General features: G+C 41.4%; 2 protein-coding genes, 1 long non-coding RNA gene and 1 pseudogene across 9 annotated transcripts in view; 1 reads left to right on the top strand and 3 right to left on the bottom strand.

The window, feature by feature from the left end:
* Positions 1-1720: 1720 nt before the first annotated feature.
* LOC110505791 (probable E3 ubiquitin-protein ligase IRF2BPL) lies at positions 1721-4805 on the bottom strand. Its single transcript, XM_021585233.2, has one exon. It carries the CDS (start codon positions 4407-4409, stop codon positions 2397-2399), a length of 2013 nt encoding a protein of 670 aa, XP_021440908.1. The 5' UTR covers positions 4410-4805; the 3' UTR covers positions 1721-2396.
* Positions 4806-10598: 5793 nt separating this feature from the next.
* On the bottom strand, positions 10599-18039 carry LOC110505794. Its single transcript, XR_002470871.2, has 3 exons — positions 17647-18039; positions 17278-17447; positions 10599-11426 (listed from the first exon to the last, which is right to left on the bottom strand). It is a non-coding gene; the product is annotated as an uncharacterized LOC110505794 (long non-coding RNA).
* A 701-nt stretch (positions 18040-18740) lies between these two features.
* Positions 18741-20658, top strand: LOC110505792 (annotated as a pseudogene).
* Positions 20659-21249: 591 nt separating this feature from the next.
* LOC110505790 (AT-rich interactive domain-containing protein 4A) overlaps positions 21250-24384 on the bottom strand; it is a 49966-nt gene continuing 46831 nt past the window's right edge. For all 7 annotated transcript variants that reach the window (XM_036962213.1, XM_021585230.2, XM_021585232.2 and 4 more), the window contains exons 23-24: positions 23591-23737; positions 21250-23284 (exon numbers count right to left, since the gene is read on the bottom strand). In XM_036962213.1, coding sequence (XP_036818108.1) covers positions 23181-23284; positions 23591-23737 — 251 coding nt within the window. In that variant the 3' untranslated portion in view covers positions 21250-23180. The remainder of the gene's footprint in view (positions 23285-23590; positions 23738-24384) is intronic.

Here is a 24384-nt window from a genome sequence, read left to right as displayed (position 1 = left end):
TTTTGGATATACTATAGTCAGATAATATAATACGGGAGATCAAAAAGAAAAGATTGAGTGACAAAATGAGTGTGAGATTGTGATATCTGTTTCTAAATTACACTTGAAGAAAGGGGTGGGGGAGTGTGGGGTTGTCGCTTACTCAGACAGCTGCTTTTCCTATCGCAGTTAGAACTGATGAGCCAATTCGTGTGAACAACATTTCAGAAACTCAACATTTTACCAACCCCGTCTTTCTCTGGCATTCAACCAATTATTTTGACCATATAGTACTATTCCCCAGGAGGTAAAACCCTACTTTGAAACAGGGACAGAAACCAGGATACAGAGTATCTATAAATAACTGGCAGTTGGTTGGAGCAGGAGCTATGCTTAGAAGACAGGAGTCTCTGTGGAAAAGTATTTCTCCCCCCTCTCTACAGAACATAAAATAACCATTTCATAACCCACCTAGGAGCAGCGATGGTCCATGATAATGAACGCCACCTCCAACAATCACAGGCTGGAGGAGAGACACAATCTAAAACATAGCGCCAGTCAAATACTTATCAACGGGCATCTAAAAGCTCCTCTACTCTACTACCAGTAAGCCTTTAATGTACATCTGCTGTTGCTCTTGCGAAAAGAATACTGGTTTGTGTCATGTTTCCAGGACATACATAGCAGGCATTGTCTCGGTCTCTTCCTCAAGCTCACATATGGAAGGCTCCAGTTGGTATTTATGGGTTATCTGAGCCATGTGGGACTGGAAACCACGCTGCCTGCCTGCTGCAGACAGTGTGTCAGTGTGTACATATGACCATTTGTCTCGGTAACCCAGAGCAGAGCTAGACTATTAGGCTTAACTCACAGCTAAATAACAGGCATGCAACTGTGCTCTCTCTCGCATATATATATATATTTTTCCCCCCCACTGGCTAATGGGACAATGAGGAACCGTGTCACATGAACAGCCTGCCTGCTGCATTGTAAACGAGGAGGTATACTCGGGCTTGTGCAAGTATTTTCACAGACACACACCCACCCACAGCATAAACATGGTGAAATCGTGGAACTGTTTGAGCATGCACCGATACTATAACCATCAGCAAGATGAGGCGTCCTCAGTGAGAAGCATGCCATACGAGCTGACTATTATAAGCACAATGAGGAGAGGAGAGCAACTTGACATTCCAATGCCAACTTGTTGAGGACTCTTTTTGTTGTCTTGCTGAGAAGCACAGCTGTTCAAATTGTGGGCCCATCCAATGCAAGTAAACCATGTGCCAATCAGATAGCTGCAACTAAAGCAGCCTAACCAACAGACAGATACAGGAGAAATAAACACTTGTTCACATGTATTTAAAATCACTCTGGAGTAATGAGCTTGCAGAACTATTAGAATGTAAGGTAATGTTACTTTTACATATTGAAAGAGGTTATGATGAATAAGCATAGCACCATCTGATCTCTATGAGTCCAACGTTAATTTGGCTTTGCAGTAAGGTCTGTGTGTAATAAACACATTTAAATATGAAATAAAGGTCTTTTGAGCCAGATCTTAATGTCAAGGTTGTCATCTCCAATTACAGCATATCTCATGTTAGATAACATTGTAAATTGATATAATGCTATGGTTGAGCTATATATATGGACACAAAAATAAATAAATAATTTGTTATACCTCAGTGAACCAGCTATTGTAACAGTCTAAACTTGTTAAATAAACTGACATTTCACCAAGGGTTAATATCAATGGAATTTATTACAATTTACTCAGCTCCAAGGCACATTACAAGTCTTCTGTTACTACAGAAATGTATAAACAAACAGTTTACATTAATGTACAGCATTTTGCTCTACCTTTTTAAGCATCCGTGCATCATCAAAGCAAACGGGAAGAGAAATGAATAACACGTAGTAAAATATTTTCGATCACAAGAAGAAAAGAGATACTTGCTGTAAAAAAAAAAATGAATATATTAAATAAACGAAAAAAAGTAATCAGAATGATTTGTACCCAATATAGGAGTTAGGGCAAATTGTCATCACTGTTATTGGATATTTACTATGCGTAGTTTCATTTTACAGACATGTATTCATTGGGAGTTTAAACTGGCCTTTTTATAATGAGATAAGTGCATGAGTTGGAGGGGAAAACGGCAGCAGTGACAAAGTGAACGTGCTTTGACTCGTCACTGTCATCCAAATACAACACTAGTACCCGTCAAAACACCCCCCATAAAATTAGGTGACATCACATACTGTACTATTCCGTTGTTTCAAAAAACAGAAATATGAGAAGGAGGGGACGTCTTTGTACATCAACTATTTTTTGTACGTTTTGAGTATTCACATGTGTATACTGTATATATTGGACTAAAATGCACGTTTCTATGGGAAGCCATAGGACATATCTATGGGTCCCTCTCCTTTTTTACCTTAACGTCCCCAGCTAATATTGTTGCTATCTCACCTTGCATGAACGCCCAAGGCACATTAGAACCTACCAGGGGGCATTTTTCTCCGCTAGGACAATACACCTCGCCAGTTGCTCCCTGCGCTTTGATGCTCTCTCGGGAACAAGGGAAACAGAATTTATGGTTGGGAACTGACGGACACTGAACGAAATGGGTATCCTCTAAACGTTCGTGGCAAATGGTACAACACAGAGGTCCGTTGTTAGCCATGGGCGAATCTGGAATGTTTTGCGCGTGGACCTGATCCATGCCAGAATGTGCATTGGACTGGGAGGGACCCCCAGATAGATTGAGCTCTCCGTTTCGGGAAGCCAAACGCCTCTGCCCCGAAACAGAGGCGGGCGAGACCGGGCTGCTGCTGTTATGCCTGGTGGATGTGGTGGAGTGAACTGAGTTGTTGTCCTTCGGGGAGTGCGCATTGCCCAACGTGTCCGCGACAGACATGAGCGCGGCCATTGGAGACTGTCCATTCTGGGGCGTTGATTCAGGGGGCGTAGCGCGGCTTGAGTGAACAGAATGACCAGGGCCGAGCGGTGGGGGTGCCCCGTGTGAGGTACCGAATGATCCGGATGCCATCGTCAGTTTTAACGCCTCGCTCTGGCTGGCCATCCACTGCTGCCTCTGTTGTTCTTGTTCAGATAGTTTCAGCGCGCTCTCTGCGGAGTCAGGTTCTGGGGAGGCTTTACGCTTACGCACGCCAATCCTCGGGGCACTCGCAGATGGCAAGCCACGAGGGATGTTGACCAAAGCAGTGGGCAGCAATGGACAGCTGGCATCAATGTAGGGCTGTGGCAACATTTCAACCCCCAGCCCCTCTTTAAAGAATCGGACCGACTCGGGCAACAAATCACCCAGGAGTCGCCAGTCCCCAGAACCATGCTTTTTCTCATACTCCAAATATTTAAAACCCGAGGAGAGCCCTCTGCCAAAGTCCTTCATGCAGTCCTGATACATTTGTTTGGCCACCCCCGATGCGCTGGAAAATACATTACCAGATCCACTTGGGTACTCGATAAATATTTTCAATTCATAGTCCATGCCAGGCTTTGACACTGCATCGAAAGCAAACACCCTGCCCACGAGTGAATGATCCTTTTTAAATCGCACATCAAATGGGGAGCTGTTTGAAAGAGTAAGCAAAGTGTCCCTTACTATTTTCGGTTTGTTTACCCAGTCTTCGTTTCTATTTCTTAAACTTTCACTAAGCTCAGCCAAAGCCTCCGCATTACGCTGTTTCTCTTTCAGATCTCTCTCTTGGTCAGTGCTTGACACAGAACCTGGTCGTTTACCTTGTTCTGACATGGACTGAGAGGACGTGGACAAAGAGGGTCCCACAATGGATGGTGGGGGGCGGCTAGACAGGCTATGCGAGGCTATGGCTGTTGCCGAGGAGGGTCCATTCAACATGGTCTGTGGGAGAAGGTTGGGGGGGACATTCATTTGTCCTGGGACCGCAACTAGACCATGGCTCCGACGGGAGTTCGGGCTCTGTCGGTTCAACTCTGGGGGACCATCGTCCGGTTTTGGGAACCCATTTGGACCGCTCATTCCATTCGGAAGTCTGCTGGCATGGGCGCCAATACTGGAGTAGTCAAAGCGAGGTCTCTCTGCGTTCAGAGAGTAGCGGTCCATCCCCGACTGTTGTTGTTGTTGTTTAGATGGTCCGTCCACATGGTTGATTTGCACCGTCTCCTTGGCTGATATTGCCGCCTGGGTTTTAACTGTGGGCGGCGGCGGTGGACCGGGGGATCTCCCCTCTTGGAAACCATGAGCACGTTTGAGGTGGCGTGCAGTTTCGATAACAAACTCGATCCGATCTGCACCTTCATAATTCACACAACCCCTGCACACTGCCTCCGTAAAATCCCAAATCATAGCCCAAGGCATACGGGGTAAATCGCACAGGTAACATGACTGTCTCCGAGATGAGGATACATGTGCAGAAGACATGTTGAATGTCCCTTGCCCTGGTCCTTTTCCCCCCAGATTATGATTGCAATTTTTCTTTTCAGTCCGTGAATTTGCCCCCAAAAAGGAACCCTCTTCCTTCCCTACTCCTCTTCCGATGCCAGTGACGAGCAGTGATCGGTTGTAGGACTGAAATGTGCTTTACACGCGTCTCACATCCTGACTTGGTTTGTGATTTGAAATTTTGATTGTGCCTCCACGTCTCCTCTCCCCAGTTTGGAATGCCACCTGGCTAGAGCAGTGACGTAAGCACCACGTTCCGCAGTTCATAAAAAAAGAAAAAAAAAAGACATGCCACTTGTTGCTTTCCTAACACGCAAAGCTCAAACCACTCCCTTCTAATCTTTTGAATGGACTGGGAGCGAACACGAACGCACAATCCTGACCAAATTACATAAAGCAGAATATGGGTTTCTACAACTCTGGCATTTGAATGTATTTTACTACTGCGAAATTGTGTCAATATTATATGTCATATTAGATGTCATTAATATACATTATTATTAAATACAAATGTATTATGTTTCAAATAGGTTACTTTTGCTTATGTCAGCAAAACGAAACCTTCAATAGCATAAAGCAATTTACGATTACGAAACAATTTAATTTGTTATGCACAACGCAGTGGTTTTTCGCAGTGCAGGAGCATCAAAAAGCATTATCTTAATCAAACCACTATCGAGCAAAAAAACTGGTTAAAAGGAAAACGCCTGGCTATAGCCTACCATTAGGTAATGGAGCGAAAGCCTTTAATATACCTTTATCTTTTTAATTTCTGATTAAAATATGTTGATAATCTGATTTAATTTGGCAACATTCATTGCAATAGGCATGTGTGATTACAATAACGTTTAATATATTCCCCAAAAGAAAATATACGCACAGTGTGATGGCTAAAATAAATAGGGAGTCGATTCCTCTGCAATAAAAATAACACTGGGCTAGTTGAACTAGAGATATTTTCCCTACATTTCGATTGTTTACCTACTGCAAGAGTAGCCTGCTCTGCGCACCCTCCGCCCCTTCCTTCCCCTTTCCCCCCCCAGTCTCCCTTCCTGATTAACAACACCCAGTAGGCAGGCAGAAAATCATTTTCCCCTGTTATACAACTGGGAGAGAAGGAGAGTGAAGAAAGAAAAACAATGGCAGCAGAGGGAGGGAGGAAAGTAGTTTATTGCAGTCTCCACATACCGCTGGCCTGGCACGGTACTGTATGGTGGTGGTGTGGTCCTCCATCCTTGGCCAAGAAAGAGTCTGCACCATGCCGCTGCTTTTCCAAAACAATGTTGCTTTCACTGCACCAAACATGTGCCATGCTGTTAGGCTACATGGGTACTGGTTGCACATGTGTGTATTTGTAAATACTGTGTTTTGATACATTACAGACTCACTTTAAATTACAAGCACTGATGTCTCTGAGGTGACAGTATATGATGTATAATGCAGAGTCTGACCACATGAAATAAATGCACCTAAACAAATAACCAAGAAAACATCATTTAGTTTCATAGACCAGCCCATCAGTGGCAGGGGAAGCTAGAAACGCCACAAAAAGAGACAAGAAGATGGAGTCTGGTTTTTATTCAGAGTCTGTGCAATACACAGCAGGCTGAATGACTACCACCAGCAGGCAGCAGTCAACGTTGTTATGTGGGCTGTATGTGGACAATTCTCACTCTATTTGTGCACCAGTTATTGTGACAGACAGCCAAATGAAAGAGCAGCCATCATCAGTCAACAGAAAAAGGCAGAAAAAGGTGTGGCATGGGAAGAAAAAGGGTTTGTGCCATTTATTCCAACACTGGGCCTGCGTGCCAGGCGAGGCTCAATACAATTCCAACACCAATAGTTTTGCTTGATTTAAGTGTGGAGCGCAATCTCATTAAAATAAAGGTCTGAATGATCCTAAAAGCAAATGGCAAAACAGTGCCTTCTCTCTTAGGTTTACACATATGGATACAATTCAAACATAAGCTTATTACAAAACAATGCCACATCAACTAGCCAAACTACCCAATAACGTACATCCATCCATGTAAGTGGAAGGTCAGTACTATAAATATCACAGGCAGAACTCAACATCGCAACAATTAAAACGATTTACAAATTCTGCCTCAGACCTCAGAAGACTTTAAAACAACCAAATACATAGCTTTACACAAAACAAAGCAGAGGAGGTTAATAGTTCCCGCCTGCCTCCATCCTGAAAGGATCCTGTGATATCCCCACGGCCCCTCATGCATACACTGAGCCGCTCACATACCAACTGTGCTGATGTCTCTCTCCCCATCTCGCTCTGTGGAACATTTTGCAAGCGCAGGGGTTAATTTTTTTTAGCTTCAGCTAAGTGCCTGGCACGTTGCCAGACAGATGAATTCTGGGAAAGGCTTGCCAATGACAAACTGCCAACATTAAGCAGGCCTGACAGCTCCTCTCCTCCAAACTGGGCAGCAGTTCAAAGTGCTCTTTTATTTGAGACGCTGGCAGACTGCCAGCAGCATGCAGATTTACGTTAGGGCAATTCCATGCTAACGGAATTACACCGAGACTTACTTTTCACTTTAAAACAAACCATACAACTCTATGCACAATGACTACTTTGAAGAATTTACAAAGTAAAATAAAATGAATAATTTACTGGAAAAACAGTGTAGATGCAAAGTTTGATAACAGAATTATGGTAAAATCTCCCTCAGTTTTATTCTGTTATCAAACTTTGTATCTGCACAATTCTTCCTGTAAAAGGTGCTATTCTAAAATGTTCAGTGGAAATTGTTAAAAGTAGTCCTATGGTTTGTTCAACTATGAAATAAATGTTTTTTGTTTGGTATATGTTTTAAAGTGAAAAACCTGAGTCTCAGCGTAATTACATTATTGTGGAATTGCCCTTTACTTACTCTCTTCTCATTCTCTGATGAAGCTGACAAATGCTGCTGCCGTTGCCATGGAGATCCTTCTGAGCTAGGAGACAGAGCAAAGCGGTCCTGTGAATTCAAGTGCACAAGTACAGTGAAATACCCTTCTCGCAAGCTCTAAACCCAACAATGTAGTAATCAATAACAATGTAATACTAAAAACAACATAAGGTAGAGAAAACACTGAAAAACACTGCCTCTGGTCACAACAGATTGGATGCTAAGCTAGCTAAAGACGTGGTTGATTTCATTATCACACCTCTTCCCCACATTTTAAATATATACATTGTTAAGGGCATTAAGCCTTCTGAACTGAAAATTGCCAAAATTGTTCCAATTTATAAAGCTAAAGATCCAGCATACTTTACACATTACAGACCAATTTCAATTTTTCCAGCTAGCTCAAACATGTTAGAGAAGCTCGCATATAACATATTCATCAAATAGCTTAACAAGGAAAGGTTGTTATACAAACATCAGTATGGCTTCAGAAAATCTCACTGCCTAACTGGCGGTTACTTACTTAATTGACAAAATACATTAGGCAAATAACCGCAAACATCATACATTAGGTATTTTTTTGGATCTCTCAAAAGCAGTTGATACTGTTGATCCTCATATTTTATTACAAAAACTTGAAACTATGGGTGTGACTGCTTTGGTCTACAGCTTGCCTCAGGGATCAATTCTTGGACCCCTATTATTTGTGATTTACACACAAAAAAAATGTAAGTATCTTATTGATGTTGTTAATGATGAACTATCTCAAAAGTGGTTTAAAATGAACAAATTGTCACTGAATAAAAACATTGTTTTATTTTTTATTATTTGGTCCAAAGGAAATAAAATACAGATTATATAGTGGTCCATATTGATAATATACCTATTGATCAGGGCTGTACAACACGCTTTCTTGGTGTTCTGATTGATGATGAATTGTCATGGAAACCACACAAAGACAATAACCTTTAAGATTGCCAAGAATACGGGGATACTTGGCAAAATGAGATATCTCCTAAACAGAGGCACTGCTCTCAGTCTCTACTACACAATGATCTTCCCATTCATCCGTTACTGTAACATTATATGGGCCTGCACACACACCAAACTACTATCAATCTATCACCTGCAGAAACACTCTGTTTGAACAATATCATCTGCTGGTGTTAGAGACCATTCAGCACCACTTTTCAATGCGGACACCTGAATATATCACCGTCGTTGTTTAAAACAAAACAAATTAGCGGCACCTACTGAAGCAACACAAACAGACACATGCATACAAACACACATATACAGATGGATTTTGTGTTAAAGATATGTGGTAGTAGAGTACAGTCGTGTCCAAAAGTTGAGAATGACAAATATTAATTTTCAAAGTCTGCTGCCTGTTTGTATGATGGCAATTTGCATATACTCCATAATGTTATGAAGAGTGATCAGATGAATTGCAATTAATTGCAAAGTCCCTCTTTGCCACGCAAATGAACTGAAACCCCCAAAAACATTTCCACTGCATTTCAGCCCTGCCACAAAAGGACCAGCTGACATCATGTCAGTGATTCTCTCGTTAACACAGGTGAGAGTGTTGACGAGGACAAGGCTGGAGATCACTCTGTCATGCTGATTGAGTTCGAATAACAGACTGAAAGCCTCAAAAGGAGGGTGGTGCTTGGAATCATTGTTCTTCCTCTGACAAACTTGGTTACCTGCAAGGAAACACGTGCCGTCATCATTGCTTTGCACAAAAAGGGCTTCACAGGCAAGGATATTGCTGTCAGTAAGATTGCACTTAAATCAACCATTTATCAGATCATCAAGAACTTCAAGGAGAGCGGTTCAATTGTTGTGAAGAAGGCTTCAGGGCGCCCAAGAAGGTCCTGGCGCTTGATTCAGCTGCGGGATCAGGGCACCACCAGTACAGAGCTTGCTCAGGAATGGCAGCAGGCAGGTGTGAGTGCATCTGCACGCACAGTGGGGCGAAGACTTTGAGGATGGCCTGGTGTCAAGAAGGGCTGAAAAGAAGCCACCTCTCTCCAGGAACAACATCAGGGACATACTGATATTGTGTAAAAGGTACAGGGATTGGACTGCTGAGGACTGGGGTAAAGTCATTTTCTCTGAATCCCCTTTCCGATTGGTTGGGGCATCCGGAAAAAAAGCTTGTCAGAAGAAGACAAGATGAGCGCTACCATCAGTCCTGTGTCATGCCAACAGTAAAGCATCCTGAGACCATTCATGTGTGGGGTTGCTTCTCAGCCAAGGGCTGATTAAAATGATCACAATTTTGCCTAAGAACACAGCCATGAATAAAGAATTGTACCAACACATCCTCCGAGAGCAACTTCTCCCAACCATCCAGAAACAGTTTGGTGACGAACAATGCCTTTTCCAGGATGATGGAGCACCTTTCCATAAGGCATAAGTGATAATTAATTGGCTCTGGGAACAAAACATCGATATTTTGGGTCCATGGCCAGGAAACTCTCCAGACCTTAATCCCATTGAGAATTTGTGGTCAATCCTCAAGAGGTGGGTGGACAAACAAAACCCCACAAATTCTGACAAACTTCAAGCATTGATTATGCAAGAATGGGCTGCCATCAGTCAGGATGTGGCCCAGAAGTTAATTGAAGTTAGCATGCCAGGGTGGATTACAGAGGTCTTAAAAGAAGGTTCAACACTGCAAATATTGACTCTTTGCATCAACTTCATGTAATTGTCAATAAAAGCCTTTGACACTTATGAAATGCTTGTAATTATATTTTAGTATTCCATAGTAACATCTGACAAAAATATCTAAAGACACTGAAGCAGCAAACTTTGAAAATAATATTTGTGTCATTCTCAAAACTTTTGGCCACGACTGTAGAGTCCCATGGGCACACACTTGTTAAATCTGTTATGAATGTATTGTAATGTTAAAAAACACTTTTATAACTGCCTTAATTTTGCTGGACCCCAGGAAGAGTATTGGATTTGTCCCAAACATAACACAGTGTATTCAGGACAAAAGGTTTATTGCTTTGCCACATTTGCAGTGTACTTTAGTGCATTGTTGATAACAGGATGCATGATTTGGAATATTTGTATTCTGTACAGGCTTCCTTCATTTCACTCTGTCAATTACGTTGGTATTGTGGAGTAACTACAATGTTGTTGACCCATCATCAGTTTTCTCCTATCACAGCCATTTAACTAACTGTTTTATAGTCACCATTGGCCTCATGGTGAAATCTCTGAGCGGTGTCCTTCCTTTAACTGAGTTAGGAAGGACATCTGTATCTTTGTAGTGACTGGCTGTATTGATACAACATCAAACATGTAATTAATAACTTCAACATGCACAAAGGGATATTCAATGTCTGAGTTATTCTTCATCTACCAACAGGTGGCGTACTTTGCGAGACATTTGAAAACCTCCCTGGTCTTTGTGGTTGAATCTGTGTTTGAAATTCACTGCTGAACTGAGAGACCTTACAGATAATTGCATGTGTGGAGTACAGAGATGAGGGGGTCATTCAAAAACCATGTTAAAACACTATAATGGCACACAGAGTCCATGCAACTTTTAGGCTTGCCAGAACAAAGGGCTTCAATACTTATTGACTCAAGACATTTCAGCTTTTCAGTTTTAATTCATTTCAACATTTTTCAAAAAACATCATTCCACTTTGACATTATGGGGTATTGTGTGTAGGCCAGTGACAATACATCTCTATTTGATCAATAAAAAAGTCAAGGGATGTGCAAACTTTACAATGTATAAAATAAGTCAAATATTTACTGGCTAAACATTATGAAGTATCATACAGTTCTTTTTAAAGTGCACAATGCCCCAGGTATGGCACAGATGCATGTTTTTGTTTGGGAGGAGGAAATAGTCAAATAGACTAAAGATAGCCAATTATGTCTTCAAATTGTGAAAACATGACAAACAATATTTTTTCCCCCTCTTACCTGGACTGCACTGTTTGCAGGTTGCCATCGGTGGGTGTTGCTATGGCAACCCAAAGAAAACTGCTGCTGCACACCTCTGGCTGCCAAGCTGCTGCTGTTGTTAGGGATGGTCTCCAGAAGGTTCCTGCACAGACAGAGAGAGAAACCAGCAATCAGCCACCTGCCTCAGCTCAGATCAGCACTTTATATCTCCCTCTCTCTCAGTATTCCACACATGGACAGTCATTCAGATCACACAATGAGCTGATTGCTTCACAGAGCCTCCTGGGTTTCTTATTACATTTTCATCACAATCTCTTCTGTAGAGACTTTGCTATGCTACATCGTGTGGTCATGTTCTAGCTTGAAGATGTGTCACATAGCAAATGTATCAATATTTATTGTTGGATCCAAATGGCTTTTCTCTAAGCCAGCTAGTCAGATGGATGATACTGGTTGTATTTAGTCATTGTCATCAATGTACTGGAATGTTTAGCATCAGCTACTCTTCCTGGGGTCCAAACATAATTAAAACAATTACATCAGAACAAAACAGCCTACATCAAATATAATACAAGACAGTACTCCAATTACACATTTACAATATAAAATGTACAATACAACAAGTGAAAATAGTTAAATAAACAGATGGATGGTGCACTCCAACAACAGTCAATAGGTCAGTCTGCAGGATGCCCAGCATAAACATTTCCTCTGGTCAAAGGGCAAATGGGTCATAGGAGAACAGTCTCTTCCCACTAAAACAATGACTACAATATACTACTGGTATGTTGAATCAACGTTGGACAAGTAGGAAGAAAAGAATACAATACCATTCAATTGGTTAACACGCTCCTGCATCCCAGTTTTTACAGCCCTGTGTAGTCTTTTCCAAGTCCAACGTCTGCTGATATTTCCAAACAAATTCCCAAACCACTTTTACAGCTGCTTAGCCCAATGACGTCAGACAGATGCATTGTTTACAGCTGGAAAATATCACATGTATTGTTGCTGTGGAAACAAACTGTATTCACCACCACAATAAATATAATGACTGAGTAGAGTCAAGTGCCTATTACAATGTCATTATGGCGGGATGTTGTGAAAATTACCTGGTTTTCCAGAAATCCTGGTTGGAGGATCCAGGTTTCCTGCTTATGCCCTCCTAATTCCGTGAATTCTCCAACTGAGATTTTGGGAAAACCAGGGAATTTATTGAAAGTTCACGGTACTTTTCAACCCTATGTGAGCAAATACACAAATAAACAAAGCAATATACTTGCTAAACCTCTGGAAGAATTCTGCCAACTCATCTCAAACAAGGCAACATTGAGCATAGGTCTATATATTGCTCCCACACAGTGGAATTCCTTTTATTTTAGTTCAAAAGTACCTGGTCATCTGTTCAACAGACACTTCCTCATAATACAGGGGCCAGACATGACTCTAAATCCTCTCTCTCTCAGGGGATGTAATGGAAGCTCTGAATCCAATCAATGATAAGTGTTCAAACCTAACGGTGGATTTGGCTGATGGTAACTAACTAAACTACATTTATTAATGGGTCACTGGGAAGAAAGTATATGTTACCAAATACATTAACAAAATTCCTTTGCTTATCATAAATGTGTTTTCCACTGGTTCAATGAGTCTACAAAAGCTATTCAAAATTCAGACACCGGTGAAGTCACCGTTAGGCTGTTGTGTTCTTATACAGACAAGAAAAGCAATTACCTGGACTGCGTCCCAATTGGCAGCCGATTCACTACATAGAGCTGTGGTGAAAAGTAGTGCACTATGGGCCCTCGTCAAAAGTAGTGCATTATATAGGGGATGGGGTGCCGTTTGGGAGGCAATTACCTCCTTTGATCTGGCGCTGTAACAGGCTTAGAGGAAAGACCCCTCAGAGGAGACGATTAGGCCGTGTAATTCATCTGAATTAGGTCCAGGCTGACAGATGAATGCTCCAACTGTGCGTGTTGTTATGGCTGGGACTGATTCTGTGTGTGTCATGACTGATGATGAAATACTTGATGACATCACATTTTAAAAATAGGAGATTACCGCCCGACTGTTTCTTGAGGACAATTGGAGATGTAATGCAGTGTGTTCCAGTCAGATTCCTTAACGTTAAATCAATAATGAAAATAAGACTATGGCAACTACAACGTGAGACAGGTAATATGAGGCATTCATGAGAAAGAGTTCAGCTACATCTAGCTAGTCCCTCTACATTTATGTACAGAAATCAGATTCCATGGTCATCATGATTGACGAAGGAACTGTCCCCACTTGTGTTTGTCGATAGTGAGATTGACCAAATATTGAAAATAAATAGATTCTAAAAACAAGGCTTCACACAATTCTGGTCTTCTCAATCTACAATTATCTTCTAGAGTCATTATGCCAAAAGGGTTTACATAATGTAAAAAATGGTGTTCTGTTTTGTACAGACAATGTGAGTGACAGCGACCAAGTGACCTGAATCATATAATTAAGTGGCCTGAATCATTCAGGGCATGGGTTGTTTCACATATGGTTTGATGATGTGTTGAGAAACAAAGGCAAGGACTAAAAATAGCCAATCCCCAAAGTGAGCGCAGTCTGGCAGCTGTAGAGTTAAAACTAAAAAAAGAGAAGGAGAGGTGCAAGGAGGAATAGAAATAGCATGGTTGCCATGACAACTGGCTTAGAGGTACTACCAGATACAAAATGGTGCCCCTTCAGACATCTTATAGCATAACGTACTCCTTCTCCTTTAAACATGCAATAATCATTACAATAACCAGAGAGTCACACCACATATGTACAGTACATCACTGTTGTACCCGGCCATTCACAGTTCATAAACATTTAAGTCCATCTTGAACAAACTAAATCGACAGTAATTGCAACCAAGTAATGATCAATTGTGATCTTCAAGAAAAGGACTATATGAACATATTGTGTGACCTGACCAAGTCCTTAAATAATATATGGACACATTGGACAGACAGTTATTCGATACAAATGTCAAATGCCTGTAACTGATTCAGTGCATTCCCTTATCAACACTGTTGTGTCCCTCTGGCTGCATTGCTGGCTGTATTGCTTAGGGAGGCTGATCTAGTAACACTGGTCAGTTGGGCAAACAAAGCAAGGGTATCGAGTCAATCTTACAAGACTAATGCATTTCCCAATTCTCTCTTACACACCGACACGCGCGCCCCCACCCCCCCACACACACACTCAGTGATCCATACACAGACACACAAACTGATGCTTTCTGGGCCATAATTAACTCCATTCTCGCCCACACATCCATCACCATGGTCACTAAGCAGCACAGCTCCACTCATGAGAAAGCAATTCCACATTGGTGAGTGTGTGCATGTTTGTGTGAGAGAGATTGGCGAGCAGCACCATTCTAGAGGGAGGCCGATTAGATTCAAGGGGAAGATTGTCCAAGGCTCTCACACGGGTGTAACAGAGAACCAGGCACTGACATTTCCTACCAAACATGTAGCCTGCACACAAATTACAGTTCAACCGAGGACAAAGGAGGAGGAGGACAAGCCAGTAATAGCCTAGGCCTGTGGTTGAATGACAATGGATAGAATAGTAGTACTTATACAGCCTTTCTGTTGTTGTCAGACATCAACAATAACAGCTCATTTCTTCAAACCTGGTGCTTTTCAAATAGGTTTCTTATAAAGGATCACCTCCACATCAGTAAAAACAATAATTTCTATATTTTTAAAAAGCCAACCATTATTTCAAAGTATTTCAAGAGGGTGGGGTTATCAATAAACTAAACTCCATTGTTCTTCTATTGAACACTGAAGGGCACTGTCTGTCTGTCTATTTGCACAGCTGTGCACCAGCCAGTGAGATTTGTTTTCACCTGAATGCTTTCATGCTTAAAGGCCCAGTACAGTAAACAAAATAGATGTTCCTGTGCTTTATATATATATTTCCAAACTATTAGGTTGGATTAATAATGGGAAAAATGATGATAATGCCCATTTAGTGTAAGAGCTATTTTAAAGATCGCCTGAAATTTCAGCCTGTTTTGGTGGGATAGACTTTGACTGCCTGGTGACATCACCGGGCAGCAAATGAGTTAGACCAATAAGAGAGTTCCAAACCTCTCTGCTAATAACAGCTAATTTTCAATTTTTCCCCTCTCCCACTCAAACCACTCCCAGACAGTCCTAGCAAAATTCTTGCTAGAAATTGCTATTTGCTAAGAAGCTATTTTTGTTTATTTTTGACCATTTTAATTGAAACAATCACAGTAAGGTACTTAATTAATACCCAGAAATTATTTGATTTTGAGATAAAAACAGCTGCATTTGGGCCTCCCGGGTGGCGCAGTGCAGCGCCAGCTGCGCCATCAGAGACTCTGGGTTCGCGCTCAGGCTCTGTCGTAACCGGCCGCGACCGGAAGGTTCGTGGGGCGACGCACACTTGGCCTAGCGTCGTCCGGGTTAGGGAGGGTTTGGCCGGTAGCGACTCCTGTGGTGGGCCGGGCGCAGTGCGCGCTAACCAAGGTTGCCAGGTGCACAGTGTTTCCTCCGACACATTGGTGCGGCTGGCTTCCGGGTTGGATGCGCACTGCGTTAAGAAGCGCGCTTGGTTGGGTTGTGTATCGGAGGACGCATGACTTTCAACCTTCGTCTCTCCCGAGCCCATACGGGAGTTGTAGCGATGAGACAAGACGAGACAAGATAGTAGCTACTAAAACAATTGGATACCACAAAATTGGGGAGAAAAGGGGTAAAATTAAAATATATATATTTTTTAAAACAGCTGCATTTGGACCTTTAATTGAGTTTTACACCAGAAGAAAGGAGCATACCTAATTCTCCCATGTAACTGGATGGATATTAGCAGCCAGCATAATATAATACCGGTATAGAGTTGATATATTCATGTCGTGCGTTGTGAGCTTTTACCACAATTTTCCTACTTTACAGTAAATGTGGGCTTTAAAATAGTCAGTGGTGCTTTGTATGGATCTCCAATGTTCAGGAGGAGGCTGCCTTCCGAAGCTTGTGGCTAGGGAGACGAGAGGGAGACCGAGCGAGGCCCGGCAGCCATTGTAACAATTCAGAGTAGTCTTGGTGCTCGGCCAACGGAGCCAAACACAGGGACATTATGTATGTTTATGACAAAACCAAAACGGAGAATTGACTGGCCGCCAAAACATGAGCTATATGTATTGCATGTGTTTATCGTTGTATCACACAACATGTTAATAAGCCAGCCATAGGCCTACTTGTAATGAATCCAATTATATATATTGTCAGACTATAATTCCAAACATGCATTTGACTTAGCATGCAACGCAGTCTGGCTCATTGTACAACGCAGCTTTTCAATTTGGTGGGTAACATTTGAAGATATTTTCTGTAATGCAGATGCTGACAGGTGTGTGTTGACCTGACTGCAATAATGTGGTGAAAATGGCCCAGTGTAAATCTGTCGTGCTTGCATCAACATAAAGCGACTAATGATAATGAGAGGTTGCCAAACAGAGGAGTATAGAAGGCAAATGGTTATTAGTTCAAAGAACTGAGGTTGAAAGTAACATGCTTGTCTTGTATTCCATCTCATCAAGAGAGTGACAAATGGAAATAGCAATCACCAAAATCAACAAGGACAGGAAAAAACAATGACATTGTAGCCTATTAAAAAGTGTTTTCAGATGTGTGAATAAACACTTCCTTTTTAGAATCTCCAGCCTTCTGCAAAATCCTGTGCTTCCTACAGAACCAGTAGGTTGGAGTGACACTACTGCCCCCGAGTGGTGAAAAGGACTCTTACATCTGTTGGAAATCCATGGCGACATCCGAAATGGCATCATATTCCCTATAGGGTCAATATAGTACACTCCTTTTGACCAAGGCCCATAGGGCTCTGCACAAAAATAGTGCACTATATGGGGAAAAGGGTGCCATTTCAAACCCAGACCATGACAATTTATCAGATGCAAAGACACTTTGATGACTAACCTTGCGCTGTGTGAGATGTATTCTGTGTCCTGGAGCCGTGCAGCTGTGTAGTGTTCTGGGTGTTCCGGAGTTTAGTGGTGTTCCAGAGTGTGGGCTTTGGGTTTAACCTGCGAGGAGCTGGGGTCTCATACTCCCTCCATCCCTCCACTGGCTAGAAGGTTCTGGAAAAGCTAACGTAGGGGAGACAGACAAATATACATTTTTCCACAACTAACTTATAAAAGTAGTTTCCACAAAAATGGACAATAAAGTATCTTATCGTAACTAAGCAATGAGGATAAACTTTTTATTTAATAATGACAGATGTCAAGGCTATTCTCATAATTTGTTTAAATAAAGCAAATGACTAAGGTAAACTGGGTAGCCTACCTGTTGCTGGAACCACAGTGGGAGAGTCTGCAGCATCAAGGTGGGTAATATGAACGTGACCGTGATACTTGCCTTGTAAGTTGTTAGATAGCTAGATAAACAAACAATGCAGTCGTTCTCTGCAACTTGCTGGTACTAAGACCGCACTCAAAGAGCTGTATAAGGCCAAAATCAAACCAGAAAATGCTCATCCAGAAGCGGCGCTCCTAGTGGCCGGGGACTTTAATGCAGGCAAATTTACATCAGTTTTACCTCATTTCTACCAGCATGTCACATGTGCAACCAGAAGCGAACAAATCTCCAGACCACCTTTACTCCACACAGAGCTCTCCCTCGCCAATCTGACAATAATTCTACCATGATTCTTGTTTACAGGCAAAAACTAAAGCAGGAGATACCAGTGACTCGCTCAAAACGGAAGTGGTCAGATGATACACTACAGGACTGGAATTTATTCCGGGATTCATCCAATGGCACTGAGGAATACACCACCATCAACTGCAGAGAGCGTTATCACAGTCTTCCAGAACAGCTGGTGCTCCATTTAGCTAGTCCGGTAGGCTCGCGTCTGGGTTCCCATTTTAGTCCGTAACAGTTGTATTCGGCACGTGACAAATAACATTTGATTTTATCCTAACATGTTTTACTTCACGAAACATAATTGTTGGTTGACGTTAGGTTGCTAGCTAGTAGGCACATCTAAAAGGTTGAAAGAACAGCACAGCAAACCAAGTAAGAAGTTGCTAGACCTGTGCTATTTTAAACAATCGTTGGGAAATGAATACAACCTTTAGTCAGAATCGAGAAATATAACATAGCTTCTACTGTTAGCTACTATGAGCCAATATGAAAACACAGCAGCTGTTGCTTACAACAGTAACTTCCGGTCAAGGACATGATCTCGTTCGTGAAATATCTCAATCTGCTGTGCATGATAGGGACTCCACGGGTCAGAACTTTAACAACAACAAAAAACAAATAAGCATTAAACAACAAAATAATAAACAACCTCGGGTGAGAAAGTTAATCCAGCGATAAACACTAAAATTAGGTACTGAGACACTACTTCTTGTCACACCGGAGTTTTTATGCAGTAACACTATATCCACAATTAGAAATGTCAGTTATTTTCGACAAATTATTTTTCGATTTTGAAAAGCGATAAACACTAAAATGAGGTACTGGGACACTACTTTGTGTCACACCGGAGTTTTTATGCAGTAACACTATATCCACAATTAGAAATGTCAGTTATTTTCGACAAATTATTTTTCGATTTTGAATGTCATACATATCCACACGAACGTATAAAATATGTAACATTATTCTAGAAAAGTTTTTAAAACAATGTCTAGTGATTATAGAATTTTCTGTAACGTTACCTTTCAAGCCTCATCCACTGCAGTCCCCTTTTCACAACATGTACTTCGGGAACCTGGGTGGGTGAATGACTTCGTTGAAGAAAAGGTGAGTGTTCATGCATTTTGTGCACACAATTTGATATCTAAATGTATGTCGTGTTTTCAAAGGCTTAACTGGATCTGCTGGGCTATATAGTTAGCCTGTGAACCTTACCAAATCAGCTTGGGAGCTTTTAGCTGCATACTGAGCTTGCTTGCTAACACTACAAAAAGCATTCAACTATGCAGCTGCTATGAATGCATGGGCAAGTGTCATATATAGCTAGCTATCTTGGTAATGCAATACTCCCTATGCTAAGATAGTTATAGTGAACGTACATCATACATTACATGGATAGGGCTGTCATTAAATCAGTTACATCATGTGTGTAACTTCAATCCAACAGAACTCGAATTTGACCACCATGGCTGCCCAGGTAACAGAGGCAGACCAGATTACACAGGTATACCGTGAGGATACTTCTCATACACAATTCAATCTGGTTTAATCTGAGTGTTAAATGAACACATTCATAAAATATTGTTTCTGTTCACAGTTCAAAGAATTTCTTGGCCCCTACAATAAACTCAGAGAACTGCTTCATGGACTGTGTGAGGGATTTTACCACTAGAGAAGTAAAGCCAGAGGTAGACTTTCTTGATGATTTCTAGATTTCCTTCTCAAAACCCATTGAATGAGAAAGTCAAAGTTCACTTCCCTCTGACCTTCTCCAATGGGCTTTGAGAATGAGGCGAAGTTCATCTCCATTACATTTCCTTTTCCCATACTCATGTCTGAGAAGTAAGTTGTTGTGGCCATCCTTCCAAATCCTGTCTCGTCATTGGAGGCCAGAAGGTTCTCTTTCTGTAGCAATCGAGCCTGGGGATGAGGTTAGGTATTGGGTAAAATAGGACACAATGTGGTACCATTCCTCAACAAAATGTTATCACTGAATGTTCCTGTATGTTAAAAGTAACATTCTACCAGGTTAGCTTCTTTAGTTGGAGTAGAAGCCTTTGCAGTGGACACCAATATTTGAAGAGGTGTAATATGTGATGTCATAGAACTGTCTTGGTTTCCCCCTCAGTCCACCTGCTCAGAGAGCTGCCTGAATGATCCAGCGCATCTCCATGCGCTTCCAGGAGTACCACATCGCACAGAAAGCAGGTTTAATGGGACCACGGCAGAGAACTACCGCCCTTTAAACATGGACATAACGCTAGTAGTCCCCCATCCAGTCTGATCACATGATCTACACACCACCATGAAGCTGTTATTTGTGAATCAGCAGATGGCTAACCTACATCATCTACTTCTCAGGCTGACTGCTTAGACACTTCTAACCAGAGGGCTGAGCCCTCACAAGGAAAAGCCTGATCATGATGTATGAGATCATGCTGAGTTTTGATCCAGGCAGAATGTGAATTGTTTATTATAGTGTATGTAAGGTATTCTTTGTCTGATGTGAATTAAGAATAACATACTGGGAACAATTAACACTCCCATAAAAATCCATATGTTACTAAATGTCTTGTAACATTGACCAGCTGTCCCCTCTTGTGCAACAGTCATTAAATAAAATGACCTGGGTATACTGGTAATTTTCCCATTGTATAATGTCCTATTTTGTTTGACTGTACAGAACAAAACTATAAAACGCAACACGAAAAGTGTTGGTCCCACGAGCTGAAATGATCCATACGCACAAAGTGGCAGTCCTCAGAGCGCTTGATGGTTTTTGTAACTGCACTTGAAGAAACTTTCCTCATTGACGGACAGTCTTAAAGTAATGGACTGTCATTTCGCTTTCTGTTCTTCCATATACCACCCCTACCTTGTCACAGCACAACTGATCAGCTCAAACACAAGGAAAGACATTCCACAAATTAACTCAACCTGTTAATTGAAATGCATTCCAGTTGACCACATGAAGCTGGTTGAGTGTGCAAAGCTGTCAAGGCAAAGGGTGGCTACTTTGAATCTCAAACTATATTTTGATTTCATAGTTTTGTCTAAAAACGTATTTCTACAATGTAGAAAATAGTTTTAATAAAAATAAAAAAGCAAAACCCTAGAATGACTAGGTGTTAATTTCGGCTGAGGGAAATAACAGTAAGCGTTAGGACAGAGGTGGACGCAGAAGGTCCCTCGGAGTGTCCGTCCACATGTCAGCCTCTAAAATGATCAGTAATTCACAAGGGAAATATTTAAAAACTTTATTAGAAATGAAGAGCTCTGCTTATTTTACATTAAGATACAAAGACTTTGCTCAGGTAATCTTAATACCTTCTTTCCTTCATCCAGGAATCTGTAGATAAACTTAGCTTTTAAGGAAGTACTGTGTGTTTTTCACAAGTCTATAAGGCATAAAAAATGTCAATGTTCTGAATGCTTCGATGACTCTTCTGTAGGGTTAGTTTCAGACTAATGCTGAAACCCACTGGGTCAGTATATAGTCAGTCTGTGTGCGTGAATGTTTCTACCAACTTTACATAAAAAAAAGGTTTTAATATACCAGTACAAAGATGAGGTATAAAAAAATAATATGTCATTCTTTACAGTTTGTCAAATGTATTTTTCAAATTCATGGTTTTGGAAGCTCTATATACAAAAACAATCATAAGAAACCTCTGGGCTTCACATACATATTCCTTAAGCAACTTTTATTTATTGGTCAGAACTCATGTCGAAATAAGAATAGATGTTTTAAATTATAACAAATACAAGTACCAAGAAACAAAGTGAAGGCCACCAAATTATGGTGTTCCCCAAAAACCATCTAGGGAAGAAAAAAAATGTTGAGAAAGTTGAGGGCCCTGTTGAAAATAGGGGAAACATGTACTGCACAGTAGCTACCCAATTGAAACATCACAGTCAAAGTCTGCTTTTAGATGAGCACACAACATTCTTTCAATATCAGAATTTCCCATTGTCCAAACTGTGGAAGGTTCGTGTCTCTATATTGTAAAAAATACTAAAATGTGTCCACTGACAGAATAAATATATTTAACAATGCAAGAAACCTTTTTTACACAAAATTTCAGGGCTAGAAATCTTTCATTAAATAACTTCACTGTTGTGATATATACTTTTTGAAATTTTCCATACTAAAATAAAAACTCTGCAATTACATATAAAAAGACAATACACTCGCAAAGGAAATTAGTCCACTGAAAACATTCTCCTGTGTTCCACTGTAATAAACCTTTTTCTAATAATTTTTTTATTACTTTTCTTAAAAAGAGACCCAAAAATAGTTTTCATAATTAATCTGTGATGACACACTGCAATAAATGGAAGACAATGGCTGCAGTTTTCAGTAAACTACATTCCCTTTTGCAATTGAATTTGTCCCACTTTTCCAAAATAGGGCAATCTGCTGTAACACGTGTACTTTGGCAGTTCTGATGGAGCAAGCGAACATAATTGACCTTTTTGCAAACAATGTCCAAGGTGGTTAAGTGACCATTATTAACATGGTGGTTAAGTGACCATTATTAACATGGGTAGGGACCCTTTACATTGTAGATTACATACATTGTGTATGTCTGGTTCTGCTGATAGACATCATTGATTCATTACTGAATCTAGATTGCTCCCGTTTGAGGAACCAGAGGAGGTTATATCTGTTTCTGACAGAGTAAGAAGAAGAAAAGTGCCATGGACTGTTCAAGGATGGAGAGTGAAGGGGTTTGGCTAGGAGTATCTGGGGTTTGTGGTTTCCTTTACATTCAACTCACGTAGAATCCATTTCCTGACAACACTACAGTAGGTGGACCACAATATCTACAAGGCAGGGAAGTGCAAGAAGTGGGAGTGGCCAAGTGGTGGATGGGATGCGGTAGGAGGGATGGGGGGGGGTGAAAGGAGACAGAGGGGGTGCAGTCGAGTGCTTTTGGCTGCTGGCTCTGGTGTGTCAGTACGTGGGTATGTCTGAAATGGCACCTCTATGCCCTCTATAGTGGACTACTTTTGACCAGGGCCTCTGGTCATTTAACACTGGCTTCTGGTCAAAAGATTTGTACTTTAAAGGGAATAGGGTGCCATTTCAGACACAACCGTGTCTCCAGGGAGGCAGCGGGATGGTGGGAAAGGGTAGTCGTAATGGGAACCGTGGGGGAGAAGGCGTGTCATCACCTGCACTCGACAGCCACAGTGTTCTGAGTCGGTGAGGCGGAGGAGGGGCTCATCCCAGTGTCTGATGAGCCAGACGATGTTGAAGCTGTGGTGTGGGACACTGGGAGCGAGAGGGAGAGAGCAGGTTAGACAGCCGTATCCATCTTTCATACTCTGCACAATATTGTGGTGAGCAAAGAGACTATGGAAACAAAGCATACCATTACAATGGAGGGGAAGAGAGCAGGTTAGACCGCTGTAAGCACACTAATACTTTGAAGTGCGTGTCAAAATTTGATTAAGGAATCATTCAAAAACAAAAGCATTTCAATACAAAGCTATTCAAGCAGTTTGCGCTCTGGAACATGACTGAGGACAAGAGTAACATTGGGTCTGAGTTGGGATGGAACAGGAGAAGCCATCCTACCTTCTCTTTCCTTCTTCTTTAACCTCTTCCGCCTCCTGTCTATGGAGGCCACTTCAGACTTGAGTGACATGTAATACTTCCTTATATCCTGTAGTTTGTCTTGTAAGAAGGAAATCCTCTCAGCACTTGTCATGCTGTCCAGTTCATCTGCTCAGAGAGAGACAAAGGTTCTTATTGTAATCGTCTGAGACCATCTGAACAAATACAGTTGAAGTCGGAAGGTTTACATACACCTTAGCCAAATATATTTAAACTCAGTTTTACACAATTCCTGACATTTAATCCTAGTAAAAATTGAAAAGGTGAAAGTGTCTTAGTAAACCACTTTGTTTTAAGAATGTGAAATGTCAGAATAATAGGAGAGAGAATGATTTATTTCAGCTTTTATTTCTTTCTTCACATTCCCAGTGGGTAAGAAGTTTACATACTGAGTGTATTTGGTAGCATTGCCTTGAAATTGTTTAACTTGGGTCAACAGTTTTGGGTAGCCTTCCACAAGCTTCCCACAATAAGTTGGGTGAATTTTGGACCATTCCTCCTGACAGAGCTGGTGGAACTGAGTCAGGTTTGTAGGCCTCCTTGTTCGCACACACTTTTTCAGTTCTGCCCACAAATCCACACATGTTCTATGGGATTGAAGTCAGGGCTTTGTGATGGCCACTCCAATACCTGGACTTTGTCCTTAAGCCATTTTGCCACAACTTTGGAAGTATGCTTGGGGTCATTGTCCATTTGGAAGACCCATTTGCAACCAAGCTTTGAGATGTTGCTTCAATATATCCACATAATTTTCC

Source organism: Oncorhynchus mykiss, chromosome 25 (assembly GCF_013265735.2).
Source record: "Oncorhynchus mykiss isolate Arlee chromosome 25, USDA_OmykA_1.1, whole genome shotgun sequence".
NCBI classification, from domain to species: domain Eukaryota; kingdom Metazoa; phylum Chordata; class Actinopteri; order Salmoniformes; family Salmonidae; genus Oncorhynchus; species Oncorhynchus mykiss.
The sequence above is the reverse complement of the archived record's forward strand: the minus strand, read 5'-3'. Positions and strand labels throughout refer to the sequence as shown.